The following is a 20,848-nucleotide window of genomic DNA, read 5'->3' as shown; positions in this document are numbered from 1 at the left end:
TAACTGATCCAGTCAGCAATGCGTGTAAAGGGGCTTGGACTTGAGCAGCGTTAGGCAAGAATCTCCTGTAAAAATTGATCATTCCCAAAAATCTACGTAATTCTCGGACTGTTTTTGGAAGCGGGAATTCGGAAATAGCCTGAACTTTCGTTTCAAGCGGTCTCGTGCCTTTTTCAGAAATTTGGTAGCCGAGAAATGTTACCTGAGAGGCTCCGAAGACACATTTGGCACTATTCACCAGGACGCCATAATTTTTCATACGAGTGAATACCTGACGCAGGTGATCCTCGTGCTCTTCGGGTGTGCGGCTGAAAATTAAAAAATCGTCGAGATACGCATAGCAAAAATCCAAGCCACGTGTCATTTCATCGACAAATCTCTGAAAAGTTTGTGCAGCATTCCGCAATCCAAAAGTCATAAAAGGGAATTCATATAGTCCGAAGGGTGTAGTGATAGCAGTCTTCGGAATGTCTTCCTTTGCGATTGGTATAAAATTATAAGCTTTTACTAAATCTAAAACTGAAAAAATTTTACAACCGGACAGACAATGCGAAAAGTCGTGTATATGACGAATTGGGTATTTATCTGGTACAGTCCTAGAATTCAGTAACCTGTAATCGCCACACGGACGCCAGCCATTATTTTTCTTGGCTGCTAGGTGAAGCGGAGATGACCACTGACTATCCGACGGGCGTGCGGTTCCTGCAACAATCATAGCTTCAAACTCTTGCTTAGCAATTTTTAACTTATCTGGGGCAAGACGTCGTGGTGAGCATGAAATGGGCTGTCCAGGTGTAGTTCGTATGTGGTGTATAGTGTTGTGTTTTACAATATCCGTAGTACCTGCGGGGTGTGTTATCTCGGGGTACTCGGACAATAACTTGTCATACCTACTATTACCACCAGTCGAAATTTTTACACTTGTGACAGACAAACATTTTTTATACATATATACTACACTGCTAACATTGGTTAAGTCATCGATCAGTTTTTGTTGACTAACATCAACAATGAGGCGGTAAAATGATAAAAAATCGACACCAATTATAGGTTTTGTGACGTTAGCAACAATAAAACGCCACGGGAAATCTCGTCGTAGACCTAGGTTTAAATTTAACTGAATAAAACCATAAGTGTCGATAACTGAACCATTGGCAGCACAGAGTTGAAATGAAGTTTTATTACGAGGTTCGCGAAGCACAGATATTGGGAACACACAAATGTCACTTCCAGTGTCTATTAAAAATTGTAGTTTAGTGGTTCGGTCTGTAATAAATAGGCGACCCGTAGAACTTCGGCAGTCATCCGTCGCCATCACTGACTGCCTGGGGCGTTTTCCGACCTATAATTACATGGCTTAATGCACTTCTGCGCCTTACCTCCGTGTTTATTATGGTACCAGCAGATTGGATACCGGCGGTAGCTTGACTGCGAGCGCTGTGATGACGAACGGCTACAGCGCTCTCGTCGTCGTTCCGTGCGTCGCCGTTCTCGTGGTTCACGGTTCACTTGCATTGTCAATGCACTTACTTGTTTAGTCAGCTGAGCTACCTGTTGAACTAACTGGTCAATCGGAGATGACGTGGTTGCCGCAACGTGTTGCACCGGCGTCGCTATATCATTAATCCGATCAGCTAGCTCCGCAAGGTCGTCCAAGGGCAACGTTGGCTGGGACGCGACGATGGATTGCATTGCCGTCGGCAGTCGACTCGTCCAGATTGTTTTGAGGAAATTTGGAGGCATATTCGGTCCTGCAAGGTGCTGCAAGTGTCGCAGGAATTGAGATGGCTTACGGTTGCCAAGTTCCTCATGCATAAGCAACTGCTTCACTTTATTTTCCCGGGACACGGACAGTCGTTTGATTAATTCCGCTTTCAGTTTTTTGTAATCGGCTGGACCGGTGAGAATATCCTCGACTTCAGTTGCGTACTGTCTATCCAAAGTTGAAAGCACGTGGTAGAATTTAGTGGCGTCATCCGTTATGTGCATTATTGCAAACTGACCTTCCACCTGCGCAAACCATATAGCCGGCTTTTCAGGCCAAAACGGTGGTATTCTCATCTGACCAGGTGAGTTTACTACCCCGGATTGGGTCGTACTCGTCTTGCGACATCTTCGAGGCTCCGTATTCACATGTGATTTTGCAGTGTCACTTTCACTGGATGACATGATAGCTCTTTCTTTCGTGTCTGCAGGGGTCACCAGTTTAGGTTGCTAGGCGGTATGAAGTTAAAGCGCCAGTGATAGTAGATAATGAAGAGAAAATCCAGTTTAGAAACAAGCACTTTTAATTACACAAGCAACGCAACAATTTAATAGAAGGAGTATAAATAGTATAAGAAGAGCAATTTAGTTTAAGCAAGTCCAGATTGTAAATAGAAGACACTACAAATATATATTATATACGAAGAAATAACACGTAACGATACTTAAGGCTGTTACAAGGAGCAAACGACACTAGCTCTGCGCAGGTTAACTAAATCTCGACTGGCGTTCGACCGTTTAGCTAATGATTACCGGTTACTGTGGAATGCGAGCGATCGCCCCGCGCCGCGTGCGCATTCAACACAAATTCAGACATACTACGGATATCGCGCGGGTTTGTTGTGAATTTAATATTATATTGTTTTTGTATGTGTGAATATAATAACTAGATAACTAAATATTTTATGGTTGTTTGGACATGTATAAATATGTAAAATAAATAAATACATAGAAATATGCGATAAGTCACCCACAGGATTATTATTATATTAATTACTTAATATATGTTAATAATTTATATGACTGCTGTTATTTATTACTGTATTATTCATATTATTTTACATAAATATCACTTTATTTTCTAGAACACTTGAACTAGTAGCGACTTAATGAACCATAGATTTTCCCGACAGTACCAACATTAAATTAATATCATATTTTTACGACAACAGAACAGAGAATTTTATACGGCGCCTGTTTCTGCCGTGAAGCGGTAATGAAACATAGTAAATGTGTAAGCATTACTTTTCGGTCTGAAGGGCGCCGTAGCTAGTGAAACTACTGGCCAAATGAGATTTAACATCTTACGTCTCAAGGTGCCGAGCGCATTTGTAGTGCTGCTCAGAATTTTTAGGCATTTCAAGAATCTTGAGCGGCACTTCATTGCAATGTGCAAAACGTATCAATTACCATTAGCTCAACGTCCTGCTCGTCTCGTCCCTTATTATCATAAAAAAAAGAGAAAGATAGTTTTGAGCTCTGTGATTACGACTAATACAAATTTCTGTTAATTTTGTTAATTATTGGATTGTAGTATTCTGATCCTAAAACTAATTTGATTTAGGTAAGTTAGTTGGCACTACAGCAGTGCCAATCAACATTTGTGAGCCGTGCCCTATCCTGATTGCAAAGATTGATCCTTATCAGCATCATAACAGAGTCTATTGGTCCAATTATACGAGGTGCAATTTTTTTGAAAAAGCATTCGCGTCGATTTCCGTCAATAGTTCAAGAAATATTAGTTAAGAGTTATTGGTTTCTTATAAATCGAGAGCATGACTCCTTTCACAACTTTCTTCTAGCTCTCGTAGTTTCTGACTTGGCCATCACCGCCCTTCTCAAAAAACCAACCTGTATAGGCTAGAGTGCTTAGTTCGAGTATTCTTTACTTAATATGAATTCTAAGTGGAAAAGAGTTCCCACTCAGAATTCAAAAGGATTAGGGTAGTGACCCAAATACAGTGATCACAAGAATTGTATGTGCTTTAATAACAACCCCTTCTACATTAGTATACTCGTATATGACTCACGTTCACCTAAAAAACCAAAGACTCAAGTAAAGTCGTTGTCGCCATTTCATTATATCAAAGGCTGGTTGTTTCCATGTGCCTAATTAGCAGTACCTCTTTCAAGAGTCGCTCATCTGAAAGTTATTGTTTATTGGCAATACCACCAAGGGGTGTATTGGCACGGAAAATTGAGGGAAAATTGTTCGCCGGAACGCTTAACCCCGTTTCGTATGAATCTCGAATTATTTTGATCGCTTCGAGCATGTTTTACTAAATTGTATCGTTCCATATATTGAGTGGCTAAATAATAATGATATAATAGTAATAAATCATTAATTTAAGAGGTATTTGCATTTTATTTTACAAGAAAGTAAAAAAAATATTTGTAATAAAATTTGTAATAGGTGCAAGCATTATTGTGTTTTGGTCATTTTATTAGCATTATTGAATTTAACGCTACTTCGTAAAGGGTTGAGCTAATAAGAAGAAGTAGCAAGAAATTCATTGCCACTCTTTTAAGTCAAGATTTGCATTTTAATTGTTTTGCAAATCATTTCAATTACAATATATGCAAAGTGACGCAACAAAAATACTAAAATGTCAAAAACTGAAAGGCTTACACGAGTAAATCAAAAAAAGGAAAAAAAGTAAATTAATACTTATAAACACAAGAGTTATTGAGTATAGTAGATGCATCAATCCACACATACCGTAAATAAATAGAGGCGTTATGTGAGCATTTCATAAAATAAAATATATAATAACTTTAACTTTAAAGGAAATAATAATAAAAAAAACATATTAGGCAGACCTCCCGGTAACAAGATCATCCAGCCCCCACGAGTAGCACCCGTTCACGAGCATGACGCATGGACCAGCCATCGCCTCCCTCGACCATATTTTAGGGAAGGGAACGACCCGCCCCACGTCGCCGCCACAAACAGAGGCATTTAAGCGAGCATGACGATGCCTGTCACGAGAAATCTACCGAATATCAAAACAATGTTCATCTACATATTATGCAATACTTACTAAATGCCTCTACTTACAATTTTGTTTCAATTTACATTACTCATAATTATTATTATTATTCTTATTAAAATTGATTGAAAAACAGAAACAATATTAATATTTAAATTATATAACTATAATGACATTTATTTACAAACTGAGACAGACATGTAACAGCCCAGCAGTTCAGTCCCAAGGGTTCTAGATTCAGATATTTTATAGTACCCTTTTGTATACAACTTTTTGTTTAGCACTGATTTGTATTCATTTAAAGGTAAGTTCTGAATGTCAATAGGGACCTTATTATAAAAACGTATACATAGACCTCTGAATAAATTTGTGACTTTTTGGAGTCGACTTACATGATCAGCAAACCTATCCCTATTCCTAGTATTGACATTATTATATTTCCTTAATTTTTTCCTTAGTGACACTCTTGGTCCTAATTTATAGATGGCAAGAATAGCTCGCTTACGCAGTGTGAAAATGGTGTTAACATAGGCAGCATGTCCCCAAAGTAAAATGCCGTATGTCATCAGACTATGAAAAAAGCCGAAGTAGACCAGCCTCGCGGTATTATGATCCGTAAGTTGCAGATTTTTTTAACTGCATATGCTGCAAAACTAAGCTTTGTCGCCAAATTCATAATATGAGGACCCCACTGAAGTTTGGTATCTAAGGTAATGCCTAAAAATACGGTTTTATCTACAGGTTTCAACTCATTTCGTCTTTTTCTACAATATTTGTGTCAACCTGTATAATATTAGGCAGGGAAAATTTAATACATTTGGTTTTTTTTTCATTAAGAAGGAGATTATTCGTAGTGAACCATTCCACTACTTTGGAGTTAGCATCGTTCAGCACATCAAAAGCAGTACGCTGTCTATGTAGTTTAAAAAGTAAAGAAGTATCATCTGCAAACAATACTATCTCATGCTTATTTTGTACAAAGTATGGTAAATCATTTATATATACAAGGAATAGGAATGGCCCAAGAATCGAACCGTGTGGAACGCCCATGTTAACGGGAGATCCAGCTAACCTCTTACTGTTCATCTCAACCATCTGAACCCTGAAAATTTATTGAAGTAGGCGTTACTTTGCGGAAATCCATAATTATACAAATGATTTAAGTTTTCTTTAAGGTTAATTTCGCCAATATTTGTTTTTAAACAATTCGACGCGTGTTTCGCCTCTACACGAGGCACCCTTAGGACGTGTTGTCTCGCCAAAATCTGGCACGAGACTGAATCAAATGAGCTGGAAGCCGCTCTTTTATACCCTCGTCCCATGAAATGACGCGCTGTGATTGGTCGGCTGTTGCGACGTATTAACCCCGGAAGAAAAGAAGAGCGGCTTCCGGCTCATTTGATTCAGTCTCGTGCCAGATTTTGGCGAGACAACACGTCCTAAGGATGCCACGTGTAGAGACGAGCCACGTGGCGATTTGTGTAAGAACATATATTGACGGAATTAACACTAAAGAAAACTTAAATCATTTGTACAGCTGAACCCTGTTGCCCAAATAAGTCTTCAGAAGGCTAAGGCTTAAGCAAATCTTTCTGAGTGATTATACAATTATTCCTCATAAAGTGAGTATAATTTCCTCCTGCTAATATGAATACCCACCGTTGCCTAATCACTGAAAGACAATGTTTTATTTTTCTGTGTATACTTTGGCTTAAGTATAACTTTGATAAGATCAATAACAGACAGACAGTTTATCAAGGCAAACTCCCACAGTTTGCTTGAGCCTCAGCGTTGTACGTGTGTTTATATGTGTTTGTGTGCGCATGCATAGTAAGTACAAAGCTTGCGAAACGGCATCACAACAACCGTGGTGTTTTGTATGTAATATACGTTTGTATTTTTCGTCATTTTTATAGAAAAATTCTGAATCATTTTTGAGGGTTTCACTTCTACCACGTGTGAGTTGCCCCCAATTTTCTTATCATATGAATAAAAAAACTGTATCGTGGAAGACGAACTAATTGTTTGACTTATTCATGCTTCAAAAATCTATTGACATCAATTGTGAAACAATACTAAAAGAAACCCGAGAGGCAGAATATTATTATCTAGTGACGTATATGGATGCCTGAACAACCCTCATTTTAAATGTAACTCTGTGGGAAATGCTTGAAACTGAATAGCTTTTGATCCCAACTACCTAGCAAACTCCACGATTTGAAGGTTTTCTTTCCTTTCCTTTCCGACCTTTCCGATCCTAACGAAATAAAATGGGGGTACCAATTGTGGCTGCTGAGGAAGAAATTTCTAAAAAAAAATGGCGTATTTGTGCATTTTATTATATTTCAGATGATTTCATAGGTGGGAGTAAAGATAAAACTGCGTATTGTTGTATTTATAATTTCATTATTCATTAATTAGAAGAATCCTAGGTACGTGTTAATTTATAGGCAAAAGAAGAATTAAAGCAGAATGATGTATTTAAAATGAGAGCAGCTAACCCCACTCACAGTAAGAAACAGATTGATAATGAAATTTAATGTCGGGAGTTAAAAAAGTACTATATTTAAGTCGGATAGTTCTTTTATCCGATTTGATAGTTCAAGTCTTGAAATCTGTCTCGCTTCCCTTCTTTACTTGCTTCAAATTACCCATATCTACAATATTCAGAAGCATCTCGAGTTTCCTTATTATAAACTATTTAGAAAGTTGAGTCGCATGAATATTAATATCATAAGAAGCTTCTACAAGTTTCATGCAGTTTTTTGATAGTTTATGTCGTAAAGAAGGGTAAGTGGAGTACATTTCAAATATTCATAAGGTACGCCTCTCACCTCGGGACCTAGTTCCAAAGTTTGTGCATTAAACACCCCTTACTCAGAGCTGATAAAAATTTACTTGGTGAGTAAACATGACTTTAGTTAGAGTACTTTAATAAAATATGAAATGTTTGGAATATAGCTTAAGTTTTACACTTAATATAAGTACGGGCCTGATATATGTGTTGAAAATGCAAATGTTGATTTTAGTTTAGTTTCAGGTGCTTTTGGCTGTAAATGTGAAAAGCGTTCAACTTCCTTCGGGGTTTTTAGGATTAAAACATAGCATAATAAATAAGAAAGATTTCGGGTTATTCGCCAGCTGTGAAAATGAATATGTAAAATAACAGTGTAGTAATTGTGTAATATGGTTACTTCTTTCTGAAGATACATCTAATAATCCCGGCTACGCGATTACCAGAGGTTCGTAGAAGGTAATTCATGGTAACTGATGAACAAGTACCACTCCTACTCCGCTGGATGATGATCTTTACTGAATGTCAGCTTTCGTATATATACCTAAGCAAAATTGGCTTCGAAGAAGCTGGGCGTCACAACTAGAGCACGGCAATACTTTAAAGCAGGCCCACATTCTAGCGCTATACAAAGCGCAGGTCCGGCCACTTATTATGTGGTATTGCTGTCATCTCTAGTCTGGCGCACCTCACTATCAGCTTGAACCATTTGACTGCTTGCAATGCAAAGCTTCTCGAATCGTCAGGGATCCAGTGCGGCTAGATCACTCTTCGTTGCGTAGAGACATCGCTTCATTGTATGTACCGCATTTATCACGTGGAGTGTTCCGAAGAGCTGTATCACATGATTTCTGCCGCCAAATTCCAACTGTACACGACACGCCACAAATAAGTATATCATCCCCACCATCTGGATGTGTGGCGTTCCTCCACACTGCGGTACACCTTCCTTAAAGGCGGACAACGCTCCTGTGATTCCTCTGGTGTTTCAATAAAATATGAGTGGCGGTGATCACTAAACATGAGGTGACCCGTATACTCGTTTCTCCTCCTGTACAATGAAAAGAATGTTCGTAATCAAACAGAAAAAAGATTAAGTGGCATTCTGTTCTCAAAATGGAGACTGTGAAAAATGAGTCTGGGGCAGCATTCTCCTATTCCAAATTTCTAAGTTGAAAAACCGCGTAGTGTGTTCTGTTTTCGCCTGATATTAGAATTGGTGAAATACACAATTCGCGCTGGGTAAGGTTCCAAACATTACATATTTTAAGTAAATAAAATTTTGAATGGCAGGTGACAAAATATGAAATGCATAGGTAAACTATTATGTGATCAAAACAGTCAATAAATTTAAATCAAATAAAAAAAAATAAAAAATATGATCGAGTAAAAAGTATTACAATAAAATTTAGCACGAAACAATTATTGCTTAAATCACAATTTTACTATATTCTAAATATAAGACAATAGCTTATTGCTACTAGTAGCTTCTGAAGAACAATGACACCAGCATCCTGAAGATGAATGCTGACATCAGACTTCTTCATACAGAGGCGCTGGATTGAGATTATCTCTAGACTGATAAATTGATAATTATGTACATAATAATTAAGATCAAGTAACAGTACTAACATAGGACAAGGAAAATTGTTACTTGTAACTTCTAAATTAGCTATGGATTTTCTTTTTTTTGTATAATAGTAAGGGACGTGATAAGCAGGATGTTCAGCTAATGGTAACTAATACGCCATGCCCATTAACAATTCAGTGTCGCACAGGATTCTTGAAAAACCCAAAAATTCTGAGTGGCACTACAATTGCGCTCGTCACCTTGAGACATGTTAAGACTCATTTGTCCAATAATTTCACTAGCTATGGCGAAGAAAATGTTTTTTTTTGACATTTATAAGTGTCATTTCTGTGACCTACATGAATAAAGTGTTTTTGAATTTTAAATACTAGTGGAGGGGGTAAGAACAGAGCATAAAGAGAACCACGAACACCAACGAACAACAACAACGGGTCAGCACTTGTATAATAATTTTATGTGCTGCATTGTGCATGATCCTCTAAATCGCATATGAGGTCCTGGTACATGTTGCTAGGATGACACATGATTTGAACCGTTATGAAAGACATTACTATCACCGCTACCATAACTATGGTGTCTATGTAGTAATACGTCATGCGCGTGAGGTCAGAATATATGGAGGTATACTCGCGTCATACATAAGACAATCACTTCATCAACTATGATCGCCTGGCCTCATTTTCTCCCACGTTAAAATCTTATGAATTTATGTGTCTGTCTCATTCTCTCGCCAGCTGAATCCTATACATTTACCTGTTTTTGTGTCTCTATCGTCTCCCTTTTTCATTTCATCGAATTTCAAATCACAAGGATTCTAAAGAAGTTTCACTTCAAAAAAAATAACATTGATTATAAACAAGACAGATTTTTAACATGAATATTCCCGTTAATACTGTAGTATACAAGAAGTTCATATGAGAGCTAAACTCTAGGAAAACCCATTAAAATTTGACGGGATAACGGATAAAGCTTACAAATTAAATGCAATGGTCTATAATAGTTTAACTGAAAAGAAATTTCAAATCTGTAAACCTTTCGGTAGTATAGGTTCGTTATAAAAAAAAGATAGCTGGGCTTTCTGTTTTATTTGATGGTAAGTGACCACCACCGCATAAACTTTCTTTCTGCACTATGGCTCTATCAAATTAATTATATATTAAAAAATACTTGGAGATTCGCGCAGTGATAGACTCCACATTCATCCGGCGTAGTTTCTGTTTTAAGTTTGTATTCAATATCAAATGTAACATATTTTTCTCAATTTAATTTTTGTTCATTTTGGCGGTAATATTTGCTTTAAACAACAATTGTGTGTTTAATTACAATAACTGTTTTAAAAGTTATAAGCTGTGAAAACTTGTAAATAGCCTTAAATGTAAATATTTACCTTATTATTATTGTATTTAGCTGTAAGTTTTCCAATTACAATAAAATAAAATAAGCGTGAATCCTTGTGGCTGGCCCATTGGCTGTGAGATTGTACAATAACGTATGCGTCCTTCTCTCACACGTGTGAGATCGTTATATTATAATCAGACGATTATCTTTACGAGTGGGAGGCTCCTTAGCACAGGATGCCGGCTAGATTATGGGTATCACAACTTTCTGCACTGAAGCAGTTATGTGTAAGCATTACTGTGTCTCGGTCTTAAGGGCACCGCAGCTAGTGAAATTACAAATGAGACAACATCTTATTTCTCAAGGTGACGAGCGCAGTTGTAGCTCAGAATTTTTGGATTTCTCAAGAATCTTGAGCGTTACTGCATTGTAATGGTCAGGGCGTATCAATTGCCATCCATATACTAACATACTGTCATAAAAAAAAGTCTTGTCTGGAAACTTCTTTATTTAACTAATTCTAAATAATACTTATAAACAATAATAAATTTTCTTTTCACTTCACTTACCTCTTCCCTTCTTTCTATATAATATGAAAGTATGTACCCGTATAATTTTTATAAAGTCAAAATCAAAAAAAATCTTTATTCACTGTAAAACTTTATAAGTTATTTAGTGCAAGTCAGGATGAAGTACAAAAGTTACAATAATATTCAACAGAGTATAACAATATTCATTAACAAAATTTAGAACATTAATTCCAACTATATCATTCAAATAATCTTTCACAGTATAATAGGCCTTAGATGTTAATTTATTTTATACGATACATTTAAATTTTTTAATAGGTAATATTTTAATACAATTTGGGAGTTGATTATAAAATATAACACAATTCACTTTAAAATATTTTGCAATTTTACGGAGCCTAGTAGATGGAATTACAAGTTTATGTTTTTTTTCGAGTATTATAGTAGTAATATTATTCTTAACATCTTTACTAAATCTATTCTTATGTTGATTAACTCCAACTATAGATACTTCATTCTTAGATACCTCCACATTCATTCTTTCCTCACCATCTATAACATCCGGCATATCTGTTATTCTTCACATGATATGCATCTGTTACATTTGGCCGAGATCGATCGCGACTAGACGAGCCGGCGCAAGGGAGCGTGCTTCTTCAATTATTCACGATACTTCCGCAATAGAACTCATTCACTCCCTGAGTGTATTGCTACAGTTTTATGGTGAGCACATCCCACAACTAACACCAGCCTAGCCCGAGTTTCCAAATTAATATTTAATATAGCGTCGGTTTTGGTATGAAAGCGTAGACGGTTTACGTGCAACAAGTCTGGTTAATGGCGTCAGTTTCTTTAATACATAATATGAATAGAAGAGAACTTCAAATGGTGATTAAGATTACTCATTTGATGTTACATAAGAAATAAATCAAGTAAATGTTGAGTAAGATAAGAAATTAATGCAATATTTTGATCCATTTATGAAGTCAGTCAGTGGAACAAGTGAAACAGTTCGTATATTTGTGTAATGAAGATGGAAATTCTGAAGGTGACCATGAAAAGAGAGCAAAACCGGGCAACCAAGTGAACGAAGACTTACCAAAGGTACAACTGGCTGTTCATATAAGCATGCTTTTTTTATGTTTTCATTGGTACTAAATGTTGGATTGAGTTTCGTCGTATCATGAAATGATCGTAATTACTTCTAAAAAGGACAAAAAATATTTCTGATATTTATTAAGTTAATACAGTTTAGCATGTTACTCCATTAATATTTGGCAAACCTATAGTTATTTAATTATTCTATAGAAGCTTGAAAATTTGTTTATTTCATTTATTGTTCAAAACAAAGCATACAATAAAATTTCTACCCCTAAAGGGTTTATCAGGGTAAGTTTTCGCTCTCGCTTTCAGCGTTATATTACTATTATTATAATAATTTAATAATGGTATATTAATATTTACATTAGTCTTCACATAAACATGGCTGTTGTTCATTTTATTTCATTCATTTTATTTAAATATTGTAGATTATCTGGCAAATCGTTAAAATATTAGGTATTATATTACTTAGCATTCTTGTGCCATAGATGTTTTTGGGCTTTGGAATGCAAAATATCTTGAATTTTATTAAGTTTCTTAAATTTCTTGGCCTAAGAATTAAATATTTAACTTTATCATACACATTAATAATTTTGCAATGTTTAAATAATATACGTTTATCATGTTTATAGTTAAGAATATTTTTATTAGCCAATAATTTTAACATTTTCAACTAAATTTTATAATAAAAGTAGCAAACAAATATCAATATGAAGAAATTTTAACTATAATTGAGTTTTCTTTTTTGTTCTTTTTTAGATCGTCACTTCTCATAACCTGTACAAACTTCTTTCATGTATTACTTGGTTGTGCTTTGATATTTTTGATAGATAGATAATCCAAGAATGTGTTGCATATCCGATCTCGTCATTACATTATATTTTTTTCATCTATAGAATTATTAAACATTTGAACAAGTGATCTCATTTACGAAACTGATTTATTAAATAAAACAACAAAAATATACTTTATTATTATATTCTACATTGTGTGATACCAGTAGTAGGATCATTAGCTAAAGCAAAACACAACACACTTTCCAATCTAAGTCTACCTTGTGTTGAAATTTGTTGATCTATAACTCCATTAAAGATTATAAATGGAATAAAGTTTATAATGCGTACTGGTTCTATAGATGCAGCATGAGCTGGCGGTTCTAATGCATCACCTGTTGTTGTTACGCAATAATCCACTTCAACTAAACGTAGACCAACCTCACTAACACACTGATAGCTTCCACTGAAACTGGGCAACGTAGAACCAAATTCACAACGCATGTATTTCATTATTCTATCTTGGTCACCGTTCAGCATGCTGATAACACATCTCTGCACGCGATTGGCCCAACAATCTGCTGGACCGAATTGACAAGATAGTTCGCCGGTTTCTGATACTGTGGTGCGACCCCACGGAATGAATTCAATATCAAGAAACTGCTTGTAGTGTTCGTAAATGTTACCGAATCCGGTTATGAAATTCCTTGCGTTGCTGCAGTTTGAAGTTGTCCCGATCAGCATTTTAATGGTTCCATTTATGCTTTGTACTTGTCCATACGAAGTGGAAAGAATACATAATAATATGAAATAAATTGAAATACGTTTAATCATATTTGGGTTTCAGATGACAATGAATTAGTAAAAATTAGGTCTGATATCATAAATTCATTATTAATCAGTACGTTATCGGTATTGATTGCAATTATCTATAATAATAAGAATTAAAATAAGATAACAATTTTATTTCTTCTGTGGAAAAAAATGGTTTACTTAAATAGACTTTTAACTAATGTGATTGTATTTTTTAGTAAAAATATTATCTATAATTTAGAAGATAGACATGATAGTTAATATGTTTTACATTCATAACCACCTTCATATCTCTCATACACCAGACCATATAGATTTGATCTGGTCGGTCCATCGCATAGGTGACCTTCTGCGCGTTCTTCAATTCAATTCAATTCCACAGGCGTGATATGTGAACAAAGAATGTGATTATGTGGGATTGCACTATGGCAAATACACGCTTGATATTTAATTCCTGGAGTATCGAAACGTTTATGCGAAAATCGGTCCACGATACAAGCTCGATCCCTCTTACCATTTAAGCAAACCATCCGCATGTTTAGTTGATGAGAGCGCTGGGAGGTAGCCCGAGAGACTCGGGTTTGAATCCCGCAACGTCTATAAATTATAGTAAAAATTTTATTCGTTAAAATTATACTCAAATCTTCGCGTCCCAAATACCGCAGTGTCTAAAGACGAAGGTATTCATCCAGTGTGTGTTGTCAGTGATGACTTACGGTACGCAGACGTGGTCTGCGCGTAATGAGAAAGCTCATGGTCGCTCAGAGGTAATTGGAGAGGGCTATGCTTGGAGTTTCCCTGCAAGATCGGATCAGAAACGAGAAGATCCGTAGGAGAACCAAAGTCGCTGAAATAGCCCAAATTATTGCAAAACTGAAGCGGCAGTAGGCATGGCACATAGTTCATTCATAACCGGTGGGGCAGAAAAGTCCTCGAATGGCCACTACGTACCGGAAGACGCAGTTTTGGTAAGCCCCCCAAAAGATGGACCGACGATTTGATCAACATCGCCGGAATACGTTGGATGAGGGCAGCGCAGGACCGAACGTCGTGGAGATCTTTGGGGGAGGCCTATGTCCAGCAGTGGACATCTTCCAGCTGATGATGATCATGACAGTGTTCTCAGCGATATAGTCAACATTTTGCATATTCTTCGTTCATTCTTAGTTATAACTTTAAACCAAGTTAATTTGTAAGGCCGTATAAGTATACTTAATCCTAGAAGTGAGTGATAAGACTTAAAAATAACAATCTCTAATAGTGTATATCTACAGTTCTTTGACACAAACATTGTTGTTTAAAGTACCATGATAAAATTCAACCACAAAACTTTAACGTTCATTACGGTTTTCTGCAGAATTTCAACTCATTTTGTACATCTCTTAATGGACAAACTTGGGCGATTGTACAATCTTCGTCACTTGATTGCGTTAATAATATGGCTATTTTTGAAGATAATGTGTTAACTGCATGATTATCAGACCACAGATGCAATAATGTTATCCTAAATGAGTCTGCGTTAACTTTGATAGTTTCCGTCGCCTGATCCGTCTTGAAATCATTAGCAACAATTTAAATTACAGAATGTTTACATAAAAAGAGATCATTATAACTCTCAAATAATCAATAACTTTTACTGCATTATATAAGGTAGACATTATTATCTTGTGTTTACGTGACTCAGGTTTAACTCCTAAAAAAAATACACGATTGTGTTAGACCATGATAATAAATATTGTCAATCATAGATAAATTAATAATTACATACAATAAAATGTACTATATGTATACATGTCCATAACTAGAGGTACGTTATTGAAAACGGCCGTTAGTCTATTCGCCACTCCTTCAATATGGGGGCCCCAGTTGGAATCCAGAGTAATACTAAGAAATATAGCAGATTCCACCGGTTTTATCAACCCTCCGTTTAACAAAACACTTGCATAAAAATTTTTGACATTTGGTACAGTAAATTTTATATATTTCGTTTTCTTGCTATTTAACAATAGGTTATTAGCGCTAAAGCAGTACACGATGTCAGATATAATATCGTTAACTTCGTCATACATAGTTTGGTTTCTTTTTACTTTGAAAATCAGTGAAGTATCGTCCGCAAACAATACTACCTTATGTTTTTTCTCTATAAGATTAGTAAGATCATTTATACATTTAAGCAAGAGGAAAGGTACGAGAATAAACCCTTGTGGTACCCCCATACTGAGAAGAGTCCCAGGAGATCTCCTGCCATTCCTTCTGAATTCTATTGTTTAGATATGAAATCAAAAGATCGAGCGCAGTTCATTTTATGCCATTATAGTGACATAGTTTCCTGACCACCGTTGAATGTTGAACACAATCAAAAGCTTTAGATAAATCACAGAAGATGCCAAGTGCATTTTGCGATTCCTCCCAGGCATCAAAAATATTATTGATAAGCTCAACACCTGCATCTGTTGTTGAACGTCCCCTAGTAAAGCCAAATTGTTACAAATGAAGTAACTTATGAGAGTTTAAGTAAGTAAGATTTTTCTGATAAATTAATATTAAAAACACCACATGTCATGATATACTTCTGAGACTCAGATAATTTTAATATAACCTCCTCCAATATACTTTCAAATAATTCATATACTGCATCTGGAGGTCTGTATATACTAACAACAATGGCGCGCTCGAGCTCTGCACAGGCTATTTCAATTGTACGTTCAACAGAGAGGCCCACTATATCTTATCGTTCTTTGAATTTTAATAATTTACTTACAAGTATAAGAGATCCACCACGTGGTGCCTTTTCCCTGCTAAACGCACTTGACACCTAATTAATTTGCAGATGACACTTGTTTGGTTGTTGCAAACAAAAACCTTAAATTAGCAGAACATGATATGCAATCAGATTTCAATAATATGTGTATGTGGGCTCATGATGTCGGATTGGTTATTAATATTGACAAAACTAAACTTACGTACGTACATTCGTCTCATCATAAAACACAAAATGAACCCGCTATTATCGCCCACCACCACCGTTGTTTCCACAATCCAATACAGACGTGTGATTGTATTAAAATATAAAATGTACAAGAATACTCGTACCTTGGGCTTGTGATTGATAATAGTCTCAATTGGGGACCTCATAAAAACCATGTTTGTGCTAAATTGAGATCGGTGCTTTGTAAACTTGCATATTTAAAATATAAGTTACCTTATAGTGCCCTAAGATTATTATATATGGCTCTGGCGGATTCCGTTATAAACTACGGACTAAGCAGTTACGGAAGGACGTACAAGTCATATTTAGAGGATATATACAAATTACAAAAAAGAATTCTTAAAACTATCGTTCCAAATTATTTTTATAAACACAAAGAAAATACGGACCTTGCACTATTTAAACATTGCAAGGTTATAAATGTCTTTGATAAAGTGAAATTCCGTATATTGTCAGATATAAATGAATCTAAATTCCTTCGAGAAATTCAAAGACTGCCTCATCTAAGACAATTTACAGGAACAAACATGTCATTTAAATTACCTAAATCTACAAATATATATGGCACCAGAGCAAATTACTACGTCATTCCTCTATACTTAAACGAGACCCCCTTAGAGATTCAAAAATTATATATAAATAAAAATAAATATAAGTCATCGTTAAAAAAGTACTTTTTACAAAATCCTTCATTAATATAATTGTATCTGCGGTAAGCTAAGTAGACAACTAATTTGTAATTACTAACATTTAGTTGATAATTATTTTTTGTTTTGCATTTTATTGATTTCTTTACTACTTTGTTTAAAATTGTAATTTAACATCTTGTAATAACTATTAATTGAAAGTAATTGTTGTTTTCTTTTTAAATATTATGTAATTTAATTCTAAGCGGCTTCACACAAAGATAAGCTTCCTAAAGTTTAAGTGTGTGTTATTATATTGTAAGCTATAACTATATTGTATTTTAAATAAATATTCTAAAAAAAAAACCTGATGACCACTTTAGTTAAAGATGAGCTCATATTTTCTGAGCCAGTGCTCTGTTAAACATAAAATATCTATATCTTTATGATTCATTAATAACTCCAGTTCAAGTTGTTTACCGAATAATCCTAGCATGCTTTGGTGCATCAGGTTACAATTTTACAATTACAATCAAAACCGTTTATGGCGACATCGTTTAGAACCAAATACCGGTTAAATTTACCAAAATCAAAGGTCCTGGCTGAATGTTATATGACCGCCTTATCTAAAACATTGGTTTTTACGACATTGTTTACTACGACATACCGCATTAAGCGACCACATTTGGTTAATGTTTTCGGAGAATTATATCTTTAGAACGACCGGCTCAGCTGTATTGTAAACAATTTGAATAGGTAACTGTATCCACATCTGGCACAGTATAATAGTCAATGGCTATTATCGTAAAAGTAAACAAAGTTTAGGGTCTTTTGTAATTCTTAGAAACAAAGCACATGCATGCCGTAGCCTCAAGGCCCGCTTCGTCATATCTCTTAAGTCAGTTTGTTATTTATCTTTACACAAGACGCACCAAAACAGTTTTGTTGAGTTAACTGTGAAAATTGTAACATGTCGCAAAAAAGAAAACAAATCAGTATCGAAGAAAAATCGCATATTATTTCAAAGCTAGAGAAAGGAATTCCAAACAAAGACCTGGCAAAAGAATATGGTGTATCTCACTCGACCATATCAACCATTTGGAAAGATAGGGAGAAAATTCAAATCCTTTACGACAAGAATTTTTTGAAAATGAAACGAGCCAGAACAACGCGGCATACGAAGATTGAGGAAGCTTTGTTAAAGTGGTTTAAATATCAAAGGACAAATAATGTGCCAATAAATGGACCAATTCTTCAACAAAAAGCAAACGATTTTGCTCAAAGCTTTGTTAAAGTGGTTTAAATATCAAAGGACAAATAATGTGCCAATAAATGGACCAATTCCTCAACAAAAAGCAAACGATTTTGCTCAACGTTTTGGTGAAGATTTTGTTTGCTCGTCTAGTTGGATTCAACGTTTCCGGGCTCGACATAGCATTGTCGGCGGGAAAATGAGTGGTGAAGCTGCCAGTGTGGATAAAGATGCTGTAGACGAATGGATTACGCAAAAGTGGCCTACATTATGCGAAGGCTACAGTCCAGAAGACATTGATAACGCAGACGAAACCGGACTTTTTTACAATATGACACCAGACAGGACTTTAAAATTCAAAGGAGAGAATTGTTCGGGAGGAAAAATGTCCAAGACGAGACTAACGATCATGGTTGCAGCAAATATGACAGGAGCCTGTAAAAGGAAGCTTTTAGTTATTGGGAAATCTAAGAAACCATGTTGCTTTAAAAACATACGCTCACTGCCGGTAACGTATGAAAACAATGTGAAGTCATGGATGACATCGGAAATTTTTGAAAAATGGTTACGAAACTGGGACGCTGAATTAAAAGCAAACAAAAAGTTCTTCTTTTAGTTGATAATTGTCCTGCTCATCCGGCTGTTACTAATCTGAAGTGTATTAAACTCGTGTTCTTACCACCAAATGTTACATCTGTACTGCAACCTATGGACCAAGGTGTAATAACATGTTTAAAATCTCATTATAGAAGACTGCAAGTGTTAAAGTTAATACAAAGCATTGACAGTAATAATCAGAACAGCTTTACGGTTCTTGATGCCATCTTGATGATATCCGAAGCATGGGAAAAAGTTTCACAAAAAACTATAGCTAACTGCTTTGGGCATGCAGGTTTTAAAGATCTTACAAGTCTTATAACAAGAACCTCAGATGATGTGATTGACGACGATGAAGAGGACAATATATCTTTGGCTCAATTAGCCCAAAATTTACGACCTGCTTTATCTACTACTGAAACAGACGAGTTCATTGATGTAGATCAGTCTATTGCAATTTGTGCACCAGCTACGGAGGATGATATTGTACGTGAAGTTCAAGAGGAAAATGAAAATGAACAGGAAGACTCGGAAGAACAATTTACATTGCCAACTTTGATTGACGGTCTCAATGCTGTTAGTGTATTACGAAAGATTGTTCTTTTTAATGAAGAGTTCCACATGCAGGGAAATTGAGACGATACGCTGATTAAAATCCAATTACAAAATGTTTATGCACGACAGAAGTGTTTCAAACAAACTAAATTTACAGATTTTATGCATACAAAAATGATATTGTTCTTTTATATTATACGTTTGTATTGAAGTAAACAAAATGCAGTTTAATTTCCTACATGAATATACATATTATTTTTCCTATTAATAACCTGTCACCGGTTGTTACAACTATCGGTTTTTACGACTCAATATGAGTAGTCCCTTCGATGTCGTTATAACAGATTTTGACTGTATTACTTATTCTAGTGCTTGTTATATTACATCGTGTTTTTACATTGCTAGAGGGGTCCTCTATTGTCTTATTAATTTTTTTGGAAAATATTCCAAATCTTTGCTAAAATTAGTACACTGCTCAATAGAAGCAGTGCTTATCTACGAATAACTAACCTGCTCAAAACAAGCAGGGGACCGGGTTGCCAAATAGTTGGCAGTGATATATAGATTAAATAATAGTATAGCGATGTTACTATCTGTCTGTTACAAAACTAGATAGGTGTAACAACCTACCAACGGTGTAACAACTAACCTATCATATCTTACATATTTTTTAATTAATTATATTATTGATGTCTGTTATCTGTATTTTATTAGATAATATTATATTATTATCGTTACATGATAAATAATGAGAATGAGACAATAGGGTTAACAAATTGTTCAAATTGTATTGTATTTTGTTTTCCTGTGGCAAATCAGGCCACATATATCTACCACAACACACTGCACACTGTATATTATTCTGTATGGGAGGATCACCATATTATACACAACAGTGACGATTATAATATATTTATAACTTTTCCTGTTCTCTTCACTTTTTCTTGCTATTTAAGATTGGAATAAATACGTCCTTTGGATTCAGTTTCAATCCACTGAATGCCGATAAAATAGATATGTACATTGTGTAAGTATATTGTACAAATCCGTGCCTTGGTACGGACGCAACTAAAAACTGCCGTTCGAAAATTACAAGATGACTTCTTGTCTCGCGTGCATACAGACTCGGCGTTTA

The 20,848-nt window shown here is 35.4% G+C and overlaps 3 protein-coding genes across 3 annotated transcripts; 1 reads left to right on the top strand and 2 right to left on the bottom strand.

The window, feature by feature from the left end:
• Positions 1–1,314: 1,314 nt before the first annotated feature.
• LOC126975418 (uncharacterized) lies at positions 1,315–2,169 on the bottom strand. The gene has a single exon (XM_050823306.1). It carries the CDS (start codon positions 2,167–2,169, stop codon positions 1,315–1,317), a length of 855 nt encoding a protein of 284 aa, XP_050679263.1.
• A 10,901-nt stretch (positions 2,170–13,070) lies between these two features.
• On the bottom strand, positions 13,071–13,722 carry LOC126975268 (GILT-like protein 1). The gene has a single exon (XM_050823079.1). The coding sequence runs from the start codon at positions 13,713–13,715 to the stop codon at positions 13,083–13,085; it is 633 nt and encodes a 210-aa protein (XP_050679036.1). The 5' UTR covers positions 13,716–13,722; the 3' UTR covers positions 13,071–13,082.
• A 5,446-nt stretch (positions 13,723–19,168) lies between these two features.
• LOC126975417 (tigger transposable element-derived protein 4-like) lies at positions 19,169–19,794 on the top strand. Its single transcript, XM_050823305.1, has one exon. It carries the CDS (start codon positions 19,270–19,272, stop codon positions 19,792–19,794), a length of 525 nt encoding a protein of 174 aa, XP_050679262.1. The 5' UTR covers positions 19,169–19,269.
• Positions 19,795–20,848: the final 1,054 nt, after the last annotated feature.

The sequence above is a fragment of the Leptidea sinapis genome, chromosome 35 (assembly GCF_905404315.1).
Source record: "Leptidea sinapis chromosome 35, ilLepSina1.1, whole genome shotgun sequence".
NCBI classification, from domain to species: Eukaryota; Metazoa; Arthropoda; class Insecta; order Lepidoptera; family Pieridae; genus Leptidea; species Leptidea sinapis.
Note: the sequence above shows the minus strand (reverse complement) of the source record. Positions and strands in the feature narration are given on the sequence as shown.